The 15,099-nt window shown below is 42.4% G+C and overlaps 1 protein-coding gene across 1 annotated transcript in view; it reads right to left on the bottom strand.

Moving 5' to 3' along the window:
* The window catches only part of LOC135516953 (histone-lysine N-methyltransferase 2C-like), a 119,579-nt gene that overhangs the window by 59,025 nt on the left and 45,455 nt on the right, over positions 1-15,099 (bottom strand). The window contains exons 4-5 of the mRNA XM_064941012.1: positions 14,181-14,328; positions 10,274-10,492 (exon numbers count right to left, since the gene is read on the bottom strand). Of these exons, the coding sequence (XP_064797084.1) occupies positions 10,274-10,492; positions 14,181-14,328 (367 nt within the window). The remainder of the gene's footprint in view (positions 1-10,273; positions 10,493-14,180; positions 14,329-15,099) is intronic.

Genomic DNA, 15,099 nt, shown 5'->3' with positions numbered 1-15,099 from the left:
CCGAGAGAAGCCAACATTTTACTTATTCTCAAAAAGGGAAAATGTCCAGAGTCTTGTTCTTCGTACAGACCAATTTCCCTCCTGAATGTGGATAGAAAATTGCTTTCTAAAATCCTAGCCACAAGATTAGAGGACTTACTGCCACTAATTGTCAAAGGAGACCAAACTGGCTTCATTAGGGGCCGTAAGTCATGCAACAATGTTAGGCGGCTTCTTAATGTAATTCAAGCCTACCAACAAAGTTCTGTGGATGGTCTTGTGCTCTCCCTAGATGCTGAGAAAGCATTTGATCGCATGGAGTGGTCTTACCTATTATTTGCTCTAAAAAAATTTGGTCTGGGGAACAACTTTATAAAATGGGTGAAAGTTTTATATGATGACCCTCAGGCTGCTGTCCTTACTAATGGGCTAAGGTCAAATAGCTTCTCTATACACAGAGGTACCAGACAGGGCTGTCCTTTATCCCCCCTCCTCTTTGCACTCGTTATGGAACCACTGGCCGAGGCCATCAGGGTAACGCCTGCTATACAGGGGCTGCTCATTGGTGATGTTCACCATAAAATAAGCTTGTATGCTGATGATGTCCTGATATTCATCTCTAGTCCCAAGACTTCAATTACATCTCTTATAAATATTATTGAATTATTCAGCGAATTCTCAGGCTATAAGGTTAACCTTACTAAGTCAGAGGCTATGCCAATTGGTAGCCTACACTTGGTACCTAATACTTCTCCCCCCTTCCTTTTTAAATGGTCTCCCTCAGGTTTCATGTATCTGGGGATGTTTGTAACTCCAAAATTCCAGCTAATGTACAAAGCAAATTTTGTTCCCTTGTTTGATACAATAAGACAGGATCTGGAGCGCTGGAACTCTCTCCCGGTTTCTTGGTTGGGTAGAATATCCCTTTTGAAAATGAACATCTTACCTAGGCTACTTTACCCAATCCAAATGATCCCAGTATTACTCTCCAATACAGTAATAAAGGATGTAAATGGATGGCTAAGTTCCTTTATATGGAGTAAACGCAAGCCAAGACTTAAGATGGCAATATTGCAGCTGCCAAGTTCTATGGGCGGGTTGGACCTGCCCAATATCAGGTTCTATCAATGGTGTGCCCACCTTTGTTATATTTCTGACTGGATCACAAATGATGACTCCTCTATTTGGTTAGACATTGAGACTTCTCTTTCAAAATACCCCTTACAGGATCTTTTATTCTTCAGAAGTTTCAAGTCTGTAAAAGATCACTGCAATAATCCCGTTACACTTAACACACTCAAAGTATGGAGGTCAGTTCAACGCTTCCTGTGAAGGTCCAAACTAACCTCTGCTCTTACCCCAATTCTTAATAACCCAGATTTCAGTCCAGGATTGCTGGATGCTGGTTTTAACTTATGGCTTAATAAGGGCATACGCAGGCTAAATGACTTATTTGCTGATAAGATTTTGTTGTCATTTGAGCAGATGGTCGAGAAATATCGACTCCCAAAGCAGGACTTTTTCCTCTTCCTACAAGTAAGACATTATATTCTGAAGAGTACCACCTTAATTGGTAACCCTGATATGTCTGTCATTGAAAAAATGCTTTTTCTCCCACAAAGGAAAACGTCTGTAAGTCTGTTTTATGATACTTTAAGGTCCTTTTCTGCTGTCAACACACAGAGGGTGAAACAAGTGTGGGAGAAAGAATTGTCTGTTACTATTGACGAAGAGACGTGGGAGGACATTTGGAGATATGCAAAAACAATATCTATATGTAACCGTACTAAAGCAATCCAATTAAGAATAATACACAGATTGCATATATCCCCAAATCGCAGACATGCTTTTAGCCCCACTTCCTCTTCCCCTCAGTGTCTTAAATGCAAAACTGATACAGGCACCCTAACACATTGTTTATGGTCATGTACCAAAATACAAAGATACTGGTCTGGTGTTCTGCAAGAAATTGAAAAGATCCTAGGGGTTGATCTAGAGCTGGACCCAGTTTCTTTATTGTTAGGTCTCCCTAGTAGGCATGTTACTTCTGTGGGTAAAAGGAGGCTTTACAACATCCTTTCCTTCGCAGCGAGGAAAAACATCCTTTTACAGTGGATTAGTGATAAGGTCCCTTCTATTAAAGATTGGCATAAGATACTATTTGAATGGGTGCCTCTGGAATATCTGACATGTACATTGCATTCTAAAACAGACCAGTTCTACAAAGTATGGGAACCTTATCTAAATTACCTAGAACCTGATGTATCAGCTATTATGCTGCAAGGATTCACTTAGAATGGCAGGGATCTATGTATTTTAGAACTACACTGTACGTTCCAAGTGTGGAACCTAACCTCTTTTGTTTAATTTCTGTTTGTAAGTTTGTTTAAAATGTATGTATTGAGAGAGGCAATGATGGTGATTTGTTTTTGTTCTGTGTGCCTTGTCTCTGTTGTATCTCTTAATTTGGGTGAAAACTGAAATTCCAATAAAAATACTATTACAAAAAAAAAAAAAATTCCAACAAGGTTAACTAATGTAGGCAGTGTATGTCTCTACGCACCCCGATGGGTCCCTCCTTCCAAGCTGTATGTGTGTGTGATTTAGTTTTCCTTTGAAATTTTATGGGAAAAATTACTGATTTACAGTTCATGGGGGTTGACTAATCACACATATGAAGTTTTGGAAAGATCTGACTTTAACCCCTCGAAACAGCCCGAGACACCAATTATGGCACTTCCGGTTGGCACAGGAAGCTATAAGTCAACACATATCCTCATTGGGGTATGCTTTTACAGAATCCTGAGTTAAGTATTTACGTTAAGAATTGACTGATTTACACAGGGTTGAATGCGCTATGTCTATCAAACTGAAGGCAGGGTATGGATAAACACTTTTAGGGTGATTTTAACCACTTCCGGTTGGTCCAGGAAGCTTAGAATCAACACAGATAGACCTGGTAGTGGCCTGATGGACAGTCACCGAAGACAGGTTCATAAGGCATTCATAACCCACATAGGCTTCAGGTTGAATTTAGGGGTGCAGGCAATGTATTCCTATGGGGAGAGAAGTCAATGCAAACTGTTTGATGTATACAACTTCTTTTAAATGTTAAAGGTTAATGCCACACGGTCAAGGTTAGGCTTGCACGGATCGGGAGGACCTTAGGAACATACCCGAGGTCGAATTGTGCTTCTCACCCTAACGGTTCTCTCACTGTCACCCAAAAGCAAATGACATTGTGGGGCAGGCTTCATTTTGGGCCTACTTTTCTAATGGTCGCTGCGCTTAGACCGAGCGAGCTACGGTCAAGCGAGATATCTCGTTGAACTCGGCTAAACAGACAGTGTGACCCAATTAAAGGCACTTCCGGTTGGCACAGGAAGCTATAAGTAAACACATATCTTTCTTAGGGTATGCTCTTACAGAATCCTGAGTTTAAAGTCTTTATGTTAAGAATTGACTGATCTACACAGGTTTGAATACAGTGATTTTCATAATGACAGATTATGTGTTTCAAAACACTTTTAGGGTGATTTTAACCACTTCCGGTTGCTTCAGGAAGCTTAGAATTGACACAGGTAGACCTCATAGTGGTCTGATGGACTGTCATAGAAGACAGGTTCATAAGGCATTCATAACCCACATAGGCTTCAGGTTGAATTTAGAGGTGCAGGCAATGTATTCCTATGGGGAGAGAAGTCAATGCAAACTGTTTGATGTATACAACTTCTTTTAAATGTTAAAGGTTAATGCCACACGGTCAAGGTTATGCTTGCACGGATCGGGAGGACCTCAGGTACGTACCTGAGGTCGAATTGTGCTTCTCACCTTAACGGTTCTCTCACTGTCACCCAAAAGCAAATGACATTGAGGGCCAGGCTTCATTTTGGGCCTTCTTTTTTTCAAGGTCGCTGCACTCAGAGCGAGCTACGGTCAAGCGGGATATCTCGTTGAACTCAGCACGGCCTAGGGATTATGGTAATGCCATTGCCTGCTCTCTGTGTCTTTAAGCACCGCACTTCGTCACTCCATCCTTGCTGTGTATGTGTGTCTGTGAGAGAGAGAGCTTTTCCTTGACATCTGTTGGGAGAAATGACTGACTTACAGTTCATGGGGGTTGCCTAATCACACATATGAAGTTTTGAAATGATCTGACCTTTTTAACCCTTGGAAACAGCCACTATGACACCATTTAAGGCACATCCGGTTGGCACAGGAAGCTATAAATAAAGTCATATCCTGATTGGGGTATGTTTTTACAGAATCCTGAACTATAAGTCTTTACGTTAACCTCTTGAAACTCCCCATCCCGGATCCGGGATTGTGACTAAGCCTCAGGCTCATTAGCATAACGCAACGTTAACGATTTCTGAAAATCGCAAATAAAATTAAAATAATGCGTTTGCTCTCAAGCTTAGCCTTTTCTTAACAACACTGTCATCTCAGATTTTCAAAATATGCTTTTGAACCATAGAAATTGACTAATTTGTGTAAGAGTATGCAAAGCTAGCATAGCATTTTGTGTAGCATGTAGCACGCAACATTTTCACAAAAGCCAGATAACCAAATAAATAAAATCATTTACCTTTGAAGAGCTTCTGATGTTTTCAATGAGGAGACTCCCAGCCACATACCAAATGCGCAGTGTTTCCTGAAAGCGTCTGTGTGTAGGAGAAATCGTTCCGTTTTCTACATTGCGCCTGGCTCGAAACGAACCGAAAATGCAGTCACCTACAACGTGAAACTTTTTCCGGATTAACTACATAATATCGACCGAAACATGGCAAACGTTGTTTGGAATCAATCCTCAAGGTGTTTTTTCACATATCTCTTCATTGACATGCAGTTCATGGAAGCTTGCTTCTCTCTCTGTGCCCCATGGAAAAATACTGGCAGGTGACTTTGCGCACAATTTCGGCGCAGGACACCGGGCGGACACGTGGTAAATGTGGTCTCTTATGGTCAATCTTCCAACGATCTGCCTACAAATACGTCACAATGCTGCAGACACCTTGGGAAACGACAGAAAGGGCAGACTCATTCCTCTTGCGTTCACAGCCATATAAGGAGATCATGAAAGACAGAGCCTCAAAAATCCTTGTCATTTCCTGGATGCCAAGTCATCTTGGTTTTGCCTGAAGCTCACGTTAAAGGGCACGCACAGAGAAGATATTTGTATTTCTGGACACGTCAGAGTGTTTTCTTTCGAACAGTAGCAATTATATGCATAGTCGAGCATCTTTTTGTGACAAAATATCTTGTTTAAAACGGGAACGTTTTTCTTCCAAAAATGAAATAGCGCCACCATAAGTGTAAGAGGTTAAGAACTGAGTTATTTACGGAGGGTTTAGTGAGTGTGTGTTATTTAAGAAAATCATAGAAAATCACAGAAATCTCGCAGAGCTCTGCAGCACACTTTAAAAAGATTTGTATGAACACCCTGCAACTGGATCTGTAACTGTTGAAAAAAAAAACCTATCTTTGAACATCACCAATTTGTCATTGTACGATTTCTCTTAAATGACGATAGATAAATGGCTGGTTCTTTTTTTATTGACACCGGAGGCTCCTTGACTTTGACGTGAAGCGGAAAAATTATTTCTCTATTTTCATTTTGGACCTTTAATCCCAGAGAAATAGCCATAACTCAAAAACCGTTGAGGCCAAGACGCCATCTTGTTCGGGGCCAACTGCCCATTATGCCAAACCTTCGCTCACCAAGTTTCGGCTTCCATTTTGGAGATAAGGCCACGTCGTGATTCGTGATGTTTTGTACAATTGCAATATGATTGCTTATGCCCTCTTGTGGGATTTTCCGGGACAGCGGAAAAATGACCAAAATTTGATTATTTTATAAAACGGAAACCGAATGTCCGAGAAAGTTCGTTTGACTTCCCGGTAGGTCCGGCCCTGCCGCTCGGCCCGACACCGTTCGCAAATTTTAGAAACGTTTTCGGACGTCTAGTAAGGGACCGTACATTTGCAATATGGACTTTCTCACTAACCATACAGCAAATGTCAAAATGTTCCCTTAAGGTATGTAATGCCTCCACCTCCTCAACCTAAGTAATGCCTAAGTAATGCCTCCACCCCCCTTCCTACGTAATGCCTCCACCTCCTCAACCTACGTAATGCCTCCACCTCCTCAACCTACGTAATGCCTCCACCTCCTCAACCTACGTAATGCCTCCACCTCCTCAACCTACGTAATGCCTCCACCTCCTCAACCTACGTAATGCCTCCACCTCCTCAACCTACGTAATGCCTCTACCATATAATCATCAACACCTCCATGTGGCATGTAAAAAAACAACCACTTGAATGAACTAACACCGACAGGTCTGTATGAAAACTTCTATGCCTGTTCTGTTAACTACTTGGCAGCGTATACCTCCTTGGCAGCATGTACACCTACAAAATTCTGAAGAAAAGTAGACACCTTTCCTGGTGCAATTTCAGCTGTCATTTACTCTCCAACCAAATCAATGGCAATAGTGATAAGGTGGAGCCTTGAAACTGGAGGTCGACCGATTAATCGGAATGTTTTCATAACAATCGGAAATTGGTATTTTTGGGCGCCGATTTTGACTATTTTTTTTACACCTTTATTTAACTAGGCAAGTCAGTTAAGAACACATTCTTATTTTTCAATGATGGCCTAGGAACGTTCTCCCTCGTTCAGGGGCAGAACGACAGATTTGTACATTGTCAACTCGGGGGATCCAATCTTGCACCTTTTTTTTTTTCCCCTTTATTTAACCAGGCAAGTCAGTTAAGAACACATTCTTATTTTCAATGACGGCCTGGGAACAGTGGGTTAACTGCCTGTTCAGGGGCAGAACGACAGATTTGTACCTTGTCAGCTCGGGGGTTTGAACTTGCAACCTTCCGGTTACTAGTCCAACGCTCTAACCACAAGGCTACCCTGCCGCCCCAGTTAACACGTCCAACGATCTAACCACCTGATTACATTGCACTCCACGAGGAGCCTGCCTGTTACGCGAATGCATTAGAAGCCAAGGTAAGTTGCTAGCTAGCATTAAACGTATCTTAGAAAAAACTATCAACGACTGTCGTTGTTCCAATGTGTACTTAACCATAAACAGCAATGCCTTTCTTAAAATCAATACACAAGTATATATTTTAAACCTGCATATTTAGCTAAAAGAAATCCAGGTTAGCAGGCAATATTAACCAGGTGAAATTGTGTCACCTCTTGCGTTCATTGCACGCAGAGTCAGGGTATATGCAACAGTTTGAGCAGCTTGGCTCTTTGCAAACTAATTTGCCAGAATATAATGTAATTATGACAAAACTTTGAAGGTTGTGCAATGTAACAGGAATATTTAGACTCATGGATGCTACCCGTTAGATAAAATGCGTAACGGAATAAACTTTTTTTGGAGGTGATAGGTCAAATCCGGAAACTAAGGCTCGTATTTCTATGTGTTTATTATAGTTAAGTCTATGATTTGATATTTGATAGACCAGTCTGACTAAGGGGTGGTAGGCAGCAGCAGGCTCGTAATAGTCAAAGGTATATGGTTTAAAGAGAAATAGTCGACGCTTTATAATTCCTTTAATAACTTGCGGCTGAACTTGAAAGGGGTTCCTTTGTTATTTTACCGTTCATGTCTTCCATACAGAATGTCTTGATCTACTTCAAATAAGGTCTGTGTTTCGTGCAGGCTTAACCCGCCTCGGCATTTTGATACCCATGTAAATCTCACTAGGATAAGGTAACGTTTGTCAACATATTTTCATAAATCCACTCTACAAAAAAATGTATCTTCGCTTATATTTAGCCAATATTGATCAGTTACCTTGTCCTATGGATATCTACACAGTTCTAAAATTGGCAAGGTGATGTAAGCCTACACGAAACACAGACCTTATTTTAAGTGAATCTAAAAATATCCTATGGAATAAATGAATGATGGAACCGCTTTTCAGATTTTGCTAGAAGGTGTCATGGGAATTATGACTCGCACTTTGGTAGTCAATTCTTACCATACCCATTATTAAAATAGGATTTCCTGCATATAGAAATTACAGTTTTTGTTTTCAACATTCATCACAGGTAACTTAAAATCAATTTTTATTCAAACAGTTGAGAGTATGTCTCCTAAGCAGAGTTGTGCGTGTGTGTGTGTTCTAAAACTTCTTAACTGGGAATACTGAAGACCCATGAAAGCTGGTGGTTCGTTTTAACATATGTTCTCATGTTATTTGAGACCAAATTGATTTTATTTTTGTATTATATTAAGTTAAAATAAAAGTGTTCATTCAGTATTGTTGCAATTGTCATTATTACAAAAATGTGTGTATATGTGTGTGTACAGTGGGGCAAAAAATAATTTAGTCAGCCACCAATTGTGCAAGTTCTCCCACTTAAAAAGATGAGAGAGGCCTGTAATTTTCATCATAGGTACACTTCAACTATGACAGACAAAATGAGGGGGAAAAAATCCAGAAAATCACATGGTAGGATTTTAAATGAATTTATTTGTAAATTATGGTGGAAAATAAGTATTTGGTCAATAACAAAAGTTTCTCAATACTTTGTCATATACCCTTTGTTGGCAATGACAGAGGTCAAACAAGGTTCACACACTGTCACAAGATTTTCTATGGGGTTGAGATCTGGAGACTGGCTAGGCCACGCCAGGACCTTGAAATGCTTCTTACGAAGCCACTCCTTCGTTGCCCGGGCGGTGTGTTTGGGATCATTGTCATGCTGAAAGACTCAGCCATGTTTCATCTTCAATGCCCTTGCTGATGGAAGGAGGTTTTTCACTCAAAATCTCACGATACATGGCCCCATTCATTATTTCCTTTACACAGATCAGTCGTCCTGGTCCCTTTGCAGAAAAACAGCCCCAAAGCATGATGTTTCCACCCCCATGCTTCACAGTAGGTATGGTGTTCTTTGATGCAAATCAGCATTCTTTGTCCTCCAAACACAACGAGTTGAGTTTTTACCAACAAGTTCTATTTTGGTTTCATCTGACCCATATGACATTCTCCCAATCTTCTTCTGGATCATCCAAATGCTCTCTAGCAAACTTCAGACGGGCCTGGACATGTACTGGCTTAAGCAGGGGGACACGTCTGGCACTGCAGGATTTGAGTCCCTGGCGGCGTAGTGTGTTACTGATGGTAGGCTTTGTTACTTTAGTCCCATCTCTCTGCAGGTCATTCACTAGGTTCCCCCATGTGGTTCTGGGATTTTTGCTCACCGTTCTTATGATCATTTTGACCCCACGGGGTGAGATCTTGCGTGGAGCCCCAGATCGAGGGAGATTATCAGTGGTCTTGTATGCCTTCCATTTCCTAATAATTGCTCCCACAGTTGTTTTCTTCAAACCAAGCTGCTTACCTATTGCAGATTCAGTCTTCCCAGCCTGGTGCAGGCCTACCATTTTGTTTCTGGTGTCCTTTGACAGCTCTTTGGTCTTGGCCATAGTGGAGTTTGGAGTGTGACTGTTTGAGGTTGTGGACAAGTGTCTTTTATACTGATAACAAGTTCAAAAAGGTGCCATTAATACAGGTAACGAGTGGAGGACAGAGGAGCCTCTTAAAGAAGAAGTTACAGGTCTGTGAGAGCCAGAAATCTTGCTTGTTTGTAGGTGACCAAATACTTATTTTCCACCATAATTTGCAAATAAATTAATAAAAAATCCTACAATGTGATTTTCTGGATTTTTTTCTCATCTTGTCTGTCATAGTTGAAGTGTACCTATGATGAAAATTACAGGCCTCATCTTTTTAAGTGGGAGAACCTGCACAATTGATCGCTGAATAAATACTTTTTTGCCCCACTGTATATATAAAAAATAATTAATCGGTATCGGCTTTTTTGTCCTTCAATAATCGGTATCGGTGTTGAAAAATCATAAATCGGTCAAACTCTACTTGAAAACGGTCATTACGTTTACAGTGAGTCGATCAGACATTTCTGCTTCCCTCCAAGTTTAAAATGAAGACGTGTCTAGGTCCCAATGACACCCTAGACTAGTATGATGTACTTAGCTAACACTTTCTCCCAAAAAACTTGCAACTCTTGGGTCAAAGCTGGGGAACGGGAATTTGAGAGACTCAAAATGGATTCAAGAGAATTAATACCACTAAGAGAATCGACATTTCCAAGTCAAGCCATCATAAACACCGCCATCACAGCAAAATCAGCAGTGTGAATAGCCATTGCAAGCTGAACGGCCATTGTAAGCCAACCAAACAACTTTTTGCGTTACCCAACAACTACGTTACGCCAATGTTTGAGCCAACTTACTTTTTAAGGCCCCTCCCGCCGTCGCGCTGCCCTGGGCTCTTGGTGTCGTGGTGGTCATCTTGGAAGTCATCTTCGTGATAGTCATCGTCCTTCTCAGAGCTGCCTCGTCGGTTGCGGATGTGCAGCGGCACATAGCCCGGCGTGGGGCCAAACACCATCAGGTTTCCCTGGCCCAGGAAACTCCTCTCGCCACAGTAGCAGAAGGCACACAGCTTTTCACTGCAGGGGACACATAGGAAAGACACAGGATAAGCAATGGGTAGTGTTCATTAGGCACCAAAACGGAAGAAAATGGACTGAAAACGAGTGACTTGTTGCAAAATGTTTCAAACATCTGTCCTGCACTCTGTACCACTTATTCCCAAAACTGAAACCAAAATAAGTATTTTTTTTAAATGGGTGGGGCTGGTAGGGAAACACTGCCCCAAAAACAAGCTCTACCTACGTACCAACAGGGGTTGAAAATCGTTTGACAACACCCACACACCGAGCAGACATATTCTTTCAATCTGATACAGGTTGGCAGCACGTCAGCGTAAGGTAAATGCTGACAACTAAAACAAACAAAAAAATGATTTAAAAAAGGAAATACAGAGAGATGCAGTTTATATTTAGATATTTGTTTTGTAAATTACTGTACTATATTCTAAATCTATAACTACTGTTCCCTGAAAGAGGGAAACGAGGTACTATGGAGAGTCGCATTGTGACTTCGGTTGAAGAATCTAAAATCACGCCTAAAATCGACGCCTCACTGGAAGCCCCACCTTCCACAGGTAATAAGTGTGAGGCTCAGATTCATTCCTTCAATTCAATACCGCTCTTCACCGAGGCCAGAAATGGGCGGCACGGGGCCACGTTTCCCTCCTTCAGGGAACAGTAGTTATGGTCATAACATTACGTTCCCTTTCAGCAAGTCAGCAATCTGGGTATTGCACACGGCAAGCTGCCTAGTTAGTTTCCCATGTCCCAGTCGTAAGCACCCTGTGGGCTACACTAGGAGCAGTGACATCCAAGCAATAAAACCTGAAAATTGTATGGTGACGCCCAACTTGTCGAAGGACAAATATCTCCAATAGTCAACCCTTTAAACGATGCTCAAGACACTGCCAGAACTCTTGTGGAGTGTGCACATACACCACTAGCTAACCTGCGGCCCTGTATGGCATGTAGACACCGTCCACAATCCAATGGAGAGACTTCGATATGGTGACCGCCCAGACAAAAAGCTGGTCACAGAACCGGATATCCCAGAGTCTGTTAAATGTACATGTGTAAAGCTCGCACCGGACACAGTGCATGTAACCTTGCTCTTCACAAGCAAAATGACAAGCCTCACTTGGTTTAGGAGTTAAGATGCTCTCCGGTAACCGGCTTGCACCAGTTACTGGTTTTAAATTATGAACGCCTGCTCTTTCCATGACATTGACTGACCAAGTGAATCCAGGTGAAAGCTATGATCCCTTATTGTCACTTGTACAATCCACTTCAAAATCAGTGTAGATGAAGGGGAGGAGAAAGGCTAAATAATGATATTTAAAGGATATTTAAGCCTTGAGACAATTGAGACATGGTTTGTGTATGTGTGCCATTCAGAGGGTGAATGGGCAAGACAAAAGTTTGAAAAACCTTTGAACGGGGTACGGTAGTAGATGTCAAGAACAGGTTTGTGTCAAGAACTGCAAAGCTGCTGTGGTTTTCACACAACAGTTTACCGTGTGCATCAAGACTGGTCCACCACCAAAAGGACATCCAGCCAACTTCACACAACTGTGGGAAGCATTGGAGTCAACATGAGCCAGCATCCCTGTGGATCTCTTTCGGCACCTTGTAGAGTCCATGCCCTGACGAATTGAGTCTGTTCAGAGGGCAACGGGAGGGGGGTAGCAACTCAATATTAGGAAGTTCATGTTTTGTACACTCAGTGTATTGTTCAATGTTATAAAAAAATGTAATCGTTATTCTGTGACTTTAGCTAAAGCACTTGTTTTTGCCGTGGTAACGCTTTGGTATCAATTACCGTGATACTAAACCTGGTATCAAAGTCAAAATTCAGGTATCGTGACAACACAAGTAGTCGGATGTACCTGCACAAAAACAACATTTTTAAATCAGCTCCAGCTTTTTCTCCATCTTCTTAAATAGGGAGCCAACATGCTTTCAGCACTTTTATTTCCAAGACTGATCAAAACACATTTTATCATTCTCTCTCATCTCTCTGCAGCAGACATATAGAGAGCAATATGTTTGGAACAGCAAATCTCAAAATCACAGTATCGAATCACAAAACCTAGAATTGTGAGAATCGCAATACATATTAAATCGTGATAAAATCGTATGGTGATGTCCCTGGCAATTCCCTATTAAACAGTGTTGAGTCTTCATTCTTTTACGACAATGGCGTGCATGCGCGTGTTAGAGTTTTGGTGCCAGACCTTAGCCCGACGGAGCCTGAAATTATACATCAAGTTAGGGCCGGATAGGGCCAGTTCTTCCATCAATAATTAGGATACGGGCAGGGCATTACAAAACTTTTGAAGCTGAGCCATTTGCTCGTGCTCTGCTGCGCAGTACAGTCATATATGACTAAGAACATAACATGGTGTCAGAAGTGCATCAACATCGTCAAATAGAAAACAGGAGAGATTATTTCACAGAAAATAGTTTTGACGGAGATTAGAGTGACGAAAAGCAGCTAACTGCTGCTCTCTCATGTCTCGTCATTGAGCAGAGCAGCCCAAGTGGAGCCATTGCTATGAATATTCACAGACCTAGAGCTGCCATGAGCAAGCAGCGTGCAGGGAACGAATGACAGACAGAGGAGCAGCTAACGGATTTACTAACGGAGGAAGTCATTTCTGGTGGTGCCGGGCCTTAAATTTTAGTAGTGCTGGGCATGCGTAGAGTAGGTCATGAACGTCGTGACATGGGTAGGGCTCGGCTTAAAATGAATGCCGTGCAGGGCTCTAGTGTGTGTGTACGATGAGTGTGCATGTGTCTGCGCCCGTCTGTGTGACTTCCTGCATCCCTCCACATGTTGCCAGAGCCTCTCTACTGTACACTAGCGGGAACACAATCTCTATAATTGAAACTAGAATGAAAAAGCCATCCCCTTGTTCCTCTCACTCTCCTCCTCCCTTTACTAATTACAATAGCAGCCTTGCAGTCTGCAGGCTACCCCCGATGGCCCCGAGACCTCTTTACCCAGCCTGCTTTTCCCTTCTACCCACAATCCCCAGCTCTCAATTATTTCCGCTGCTTGTTCCCCTCCCCCACCTCAACTTTCTACCTCCCTCGCTTACCTTCCCTGCACGCCTTCCCCTCCCCATCCCCCGTCCCCACTCCCCACCATGGTGGCTCATTCAAGCATGCAAGCACACACATCCTCTCCTCCCGCACACTCTCTGAAAATACCCTGTCCCTCTTTTCTTTTGCTTGTTCCCTCTGTCTGTCGCTCTCTCGCAATGCACACATGGGCCCACACTCATTTTATTGGGTTGCACAAACACCTATATCCACTGTGTGTGCGTTGAGACATAAATATACACACGCTTTGCCCTCCATCCACTGTTAACCACACACACACCTCTCCCTGGACTCTTCACACACACAGCTGTGACTCAGCGTGTCATAGTCATTTTCTCACTCACCAATGCCCTCTCATTTCTATCCTCTCCTTCTCTATTATGTGACTACACACCCCCCTCTCTCCTTCGCACTCTCCCTCCCTCTGAGAATGGCCAGAATGTCAGTCTTACTCTGCCTCTCTTACTGGAATCTCATTTTCCTTTTCCTTGCCGCCATCTCCTGCTTTGCCTTATTCTGGCCATCTGGCACGCACGCACTCTTTTTCTATGTCACTCTCTTCCCCTCACCCTACTCAACTCACATCGTCTCTTCCTCTTACCGGACTTTGGCGTGCTCCAGGGTCGAGGCGGAGGATCCTGCAGAGTCCTCCGACACGGAGCGCTGGAAGAGTGGGGAGAGGGGTCTGTCGTCCCTGGGGCTAGGCACCATGATCTCCTCCTCGACATCCAGAACCAGCTCCTTAACTTCTGTGGGCAGAAGGGTGGGTAGATGTTATACTGTTATTTATTCAAAACGCGGGAAAACACATACATAAAGCACTTAGTATGTCTACTAACTATAACCGACCATTTAGTCATTGGACAGCAGTAGTGCTCACTACCAAATTATTCAAACTAGCAAAATCCAGGGTGACAGTTGACTTGTTTCTCTTTGGAAACACAGTTGACATAGGCAACAACACCTTATTCAGAAGAAACCTGGTCTAGTTTCACTCAGGACTCGTATGAACACATTTTATTGTGACACACAAGTTGTCAGACTATGCAAACACAGAGTTCTTTCATTCCAAACCATAGTTTTGCATAGACAAAGAAAAACAAAGACCAGAGTTTTGCTGAACAGCAAAAGGATTAGTCCTAACCCCTCACCTGCCAGTCAAAGGCTCGGTGAAACTGGCACCTCTATGTTGTTTTCATTAACCTGTCTGGGAACGGGGTTCCACTAACTGCCAGTGAAATTGCAGGGCGCCAAATTCAAACAACAGAAATCTCATAAATCAAATTTCTCTAACATACAAGTATTAGGCACAATTTTAAATATAAAATTCTCATTTATCCAGCCACAGTGTCTGATTTCAAAAAGGCTTTACAGCGAAAGCTCCACAAACGATTATGTTAGGTCACCACCAAGTCACAGAAAAACCCAGCCATTTTTCCAGCCAAAGAGAGGAGTTACAAGAAGCAGAAAGAGATCAAATGAATCACTAGCATTTGATGATCTTCATCAGATGACACTCA

This window comes from Oncorhynchus masou, chromosome 28 (genome assembly GCF_036934945.1).
Source record: "Oncorhynchus masou masou isolate Uvic2021 chromosome 28, UVic_Omas_1.1, whole genome shotgun sequence".
In the NCBI taxonomy this organism is placed as follows: domain Eukaryota; kingdom Metazoa; phylum Chordata; class Actinopteri; order Salmoniformes; family Salmonidae; genus Oncorhynchus; species Oncorhynchus masou.
This window is presented reverse-complemented; position numbering and strand designations above follow the sequence as displayed.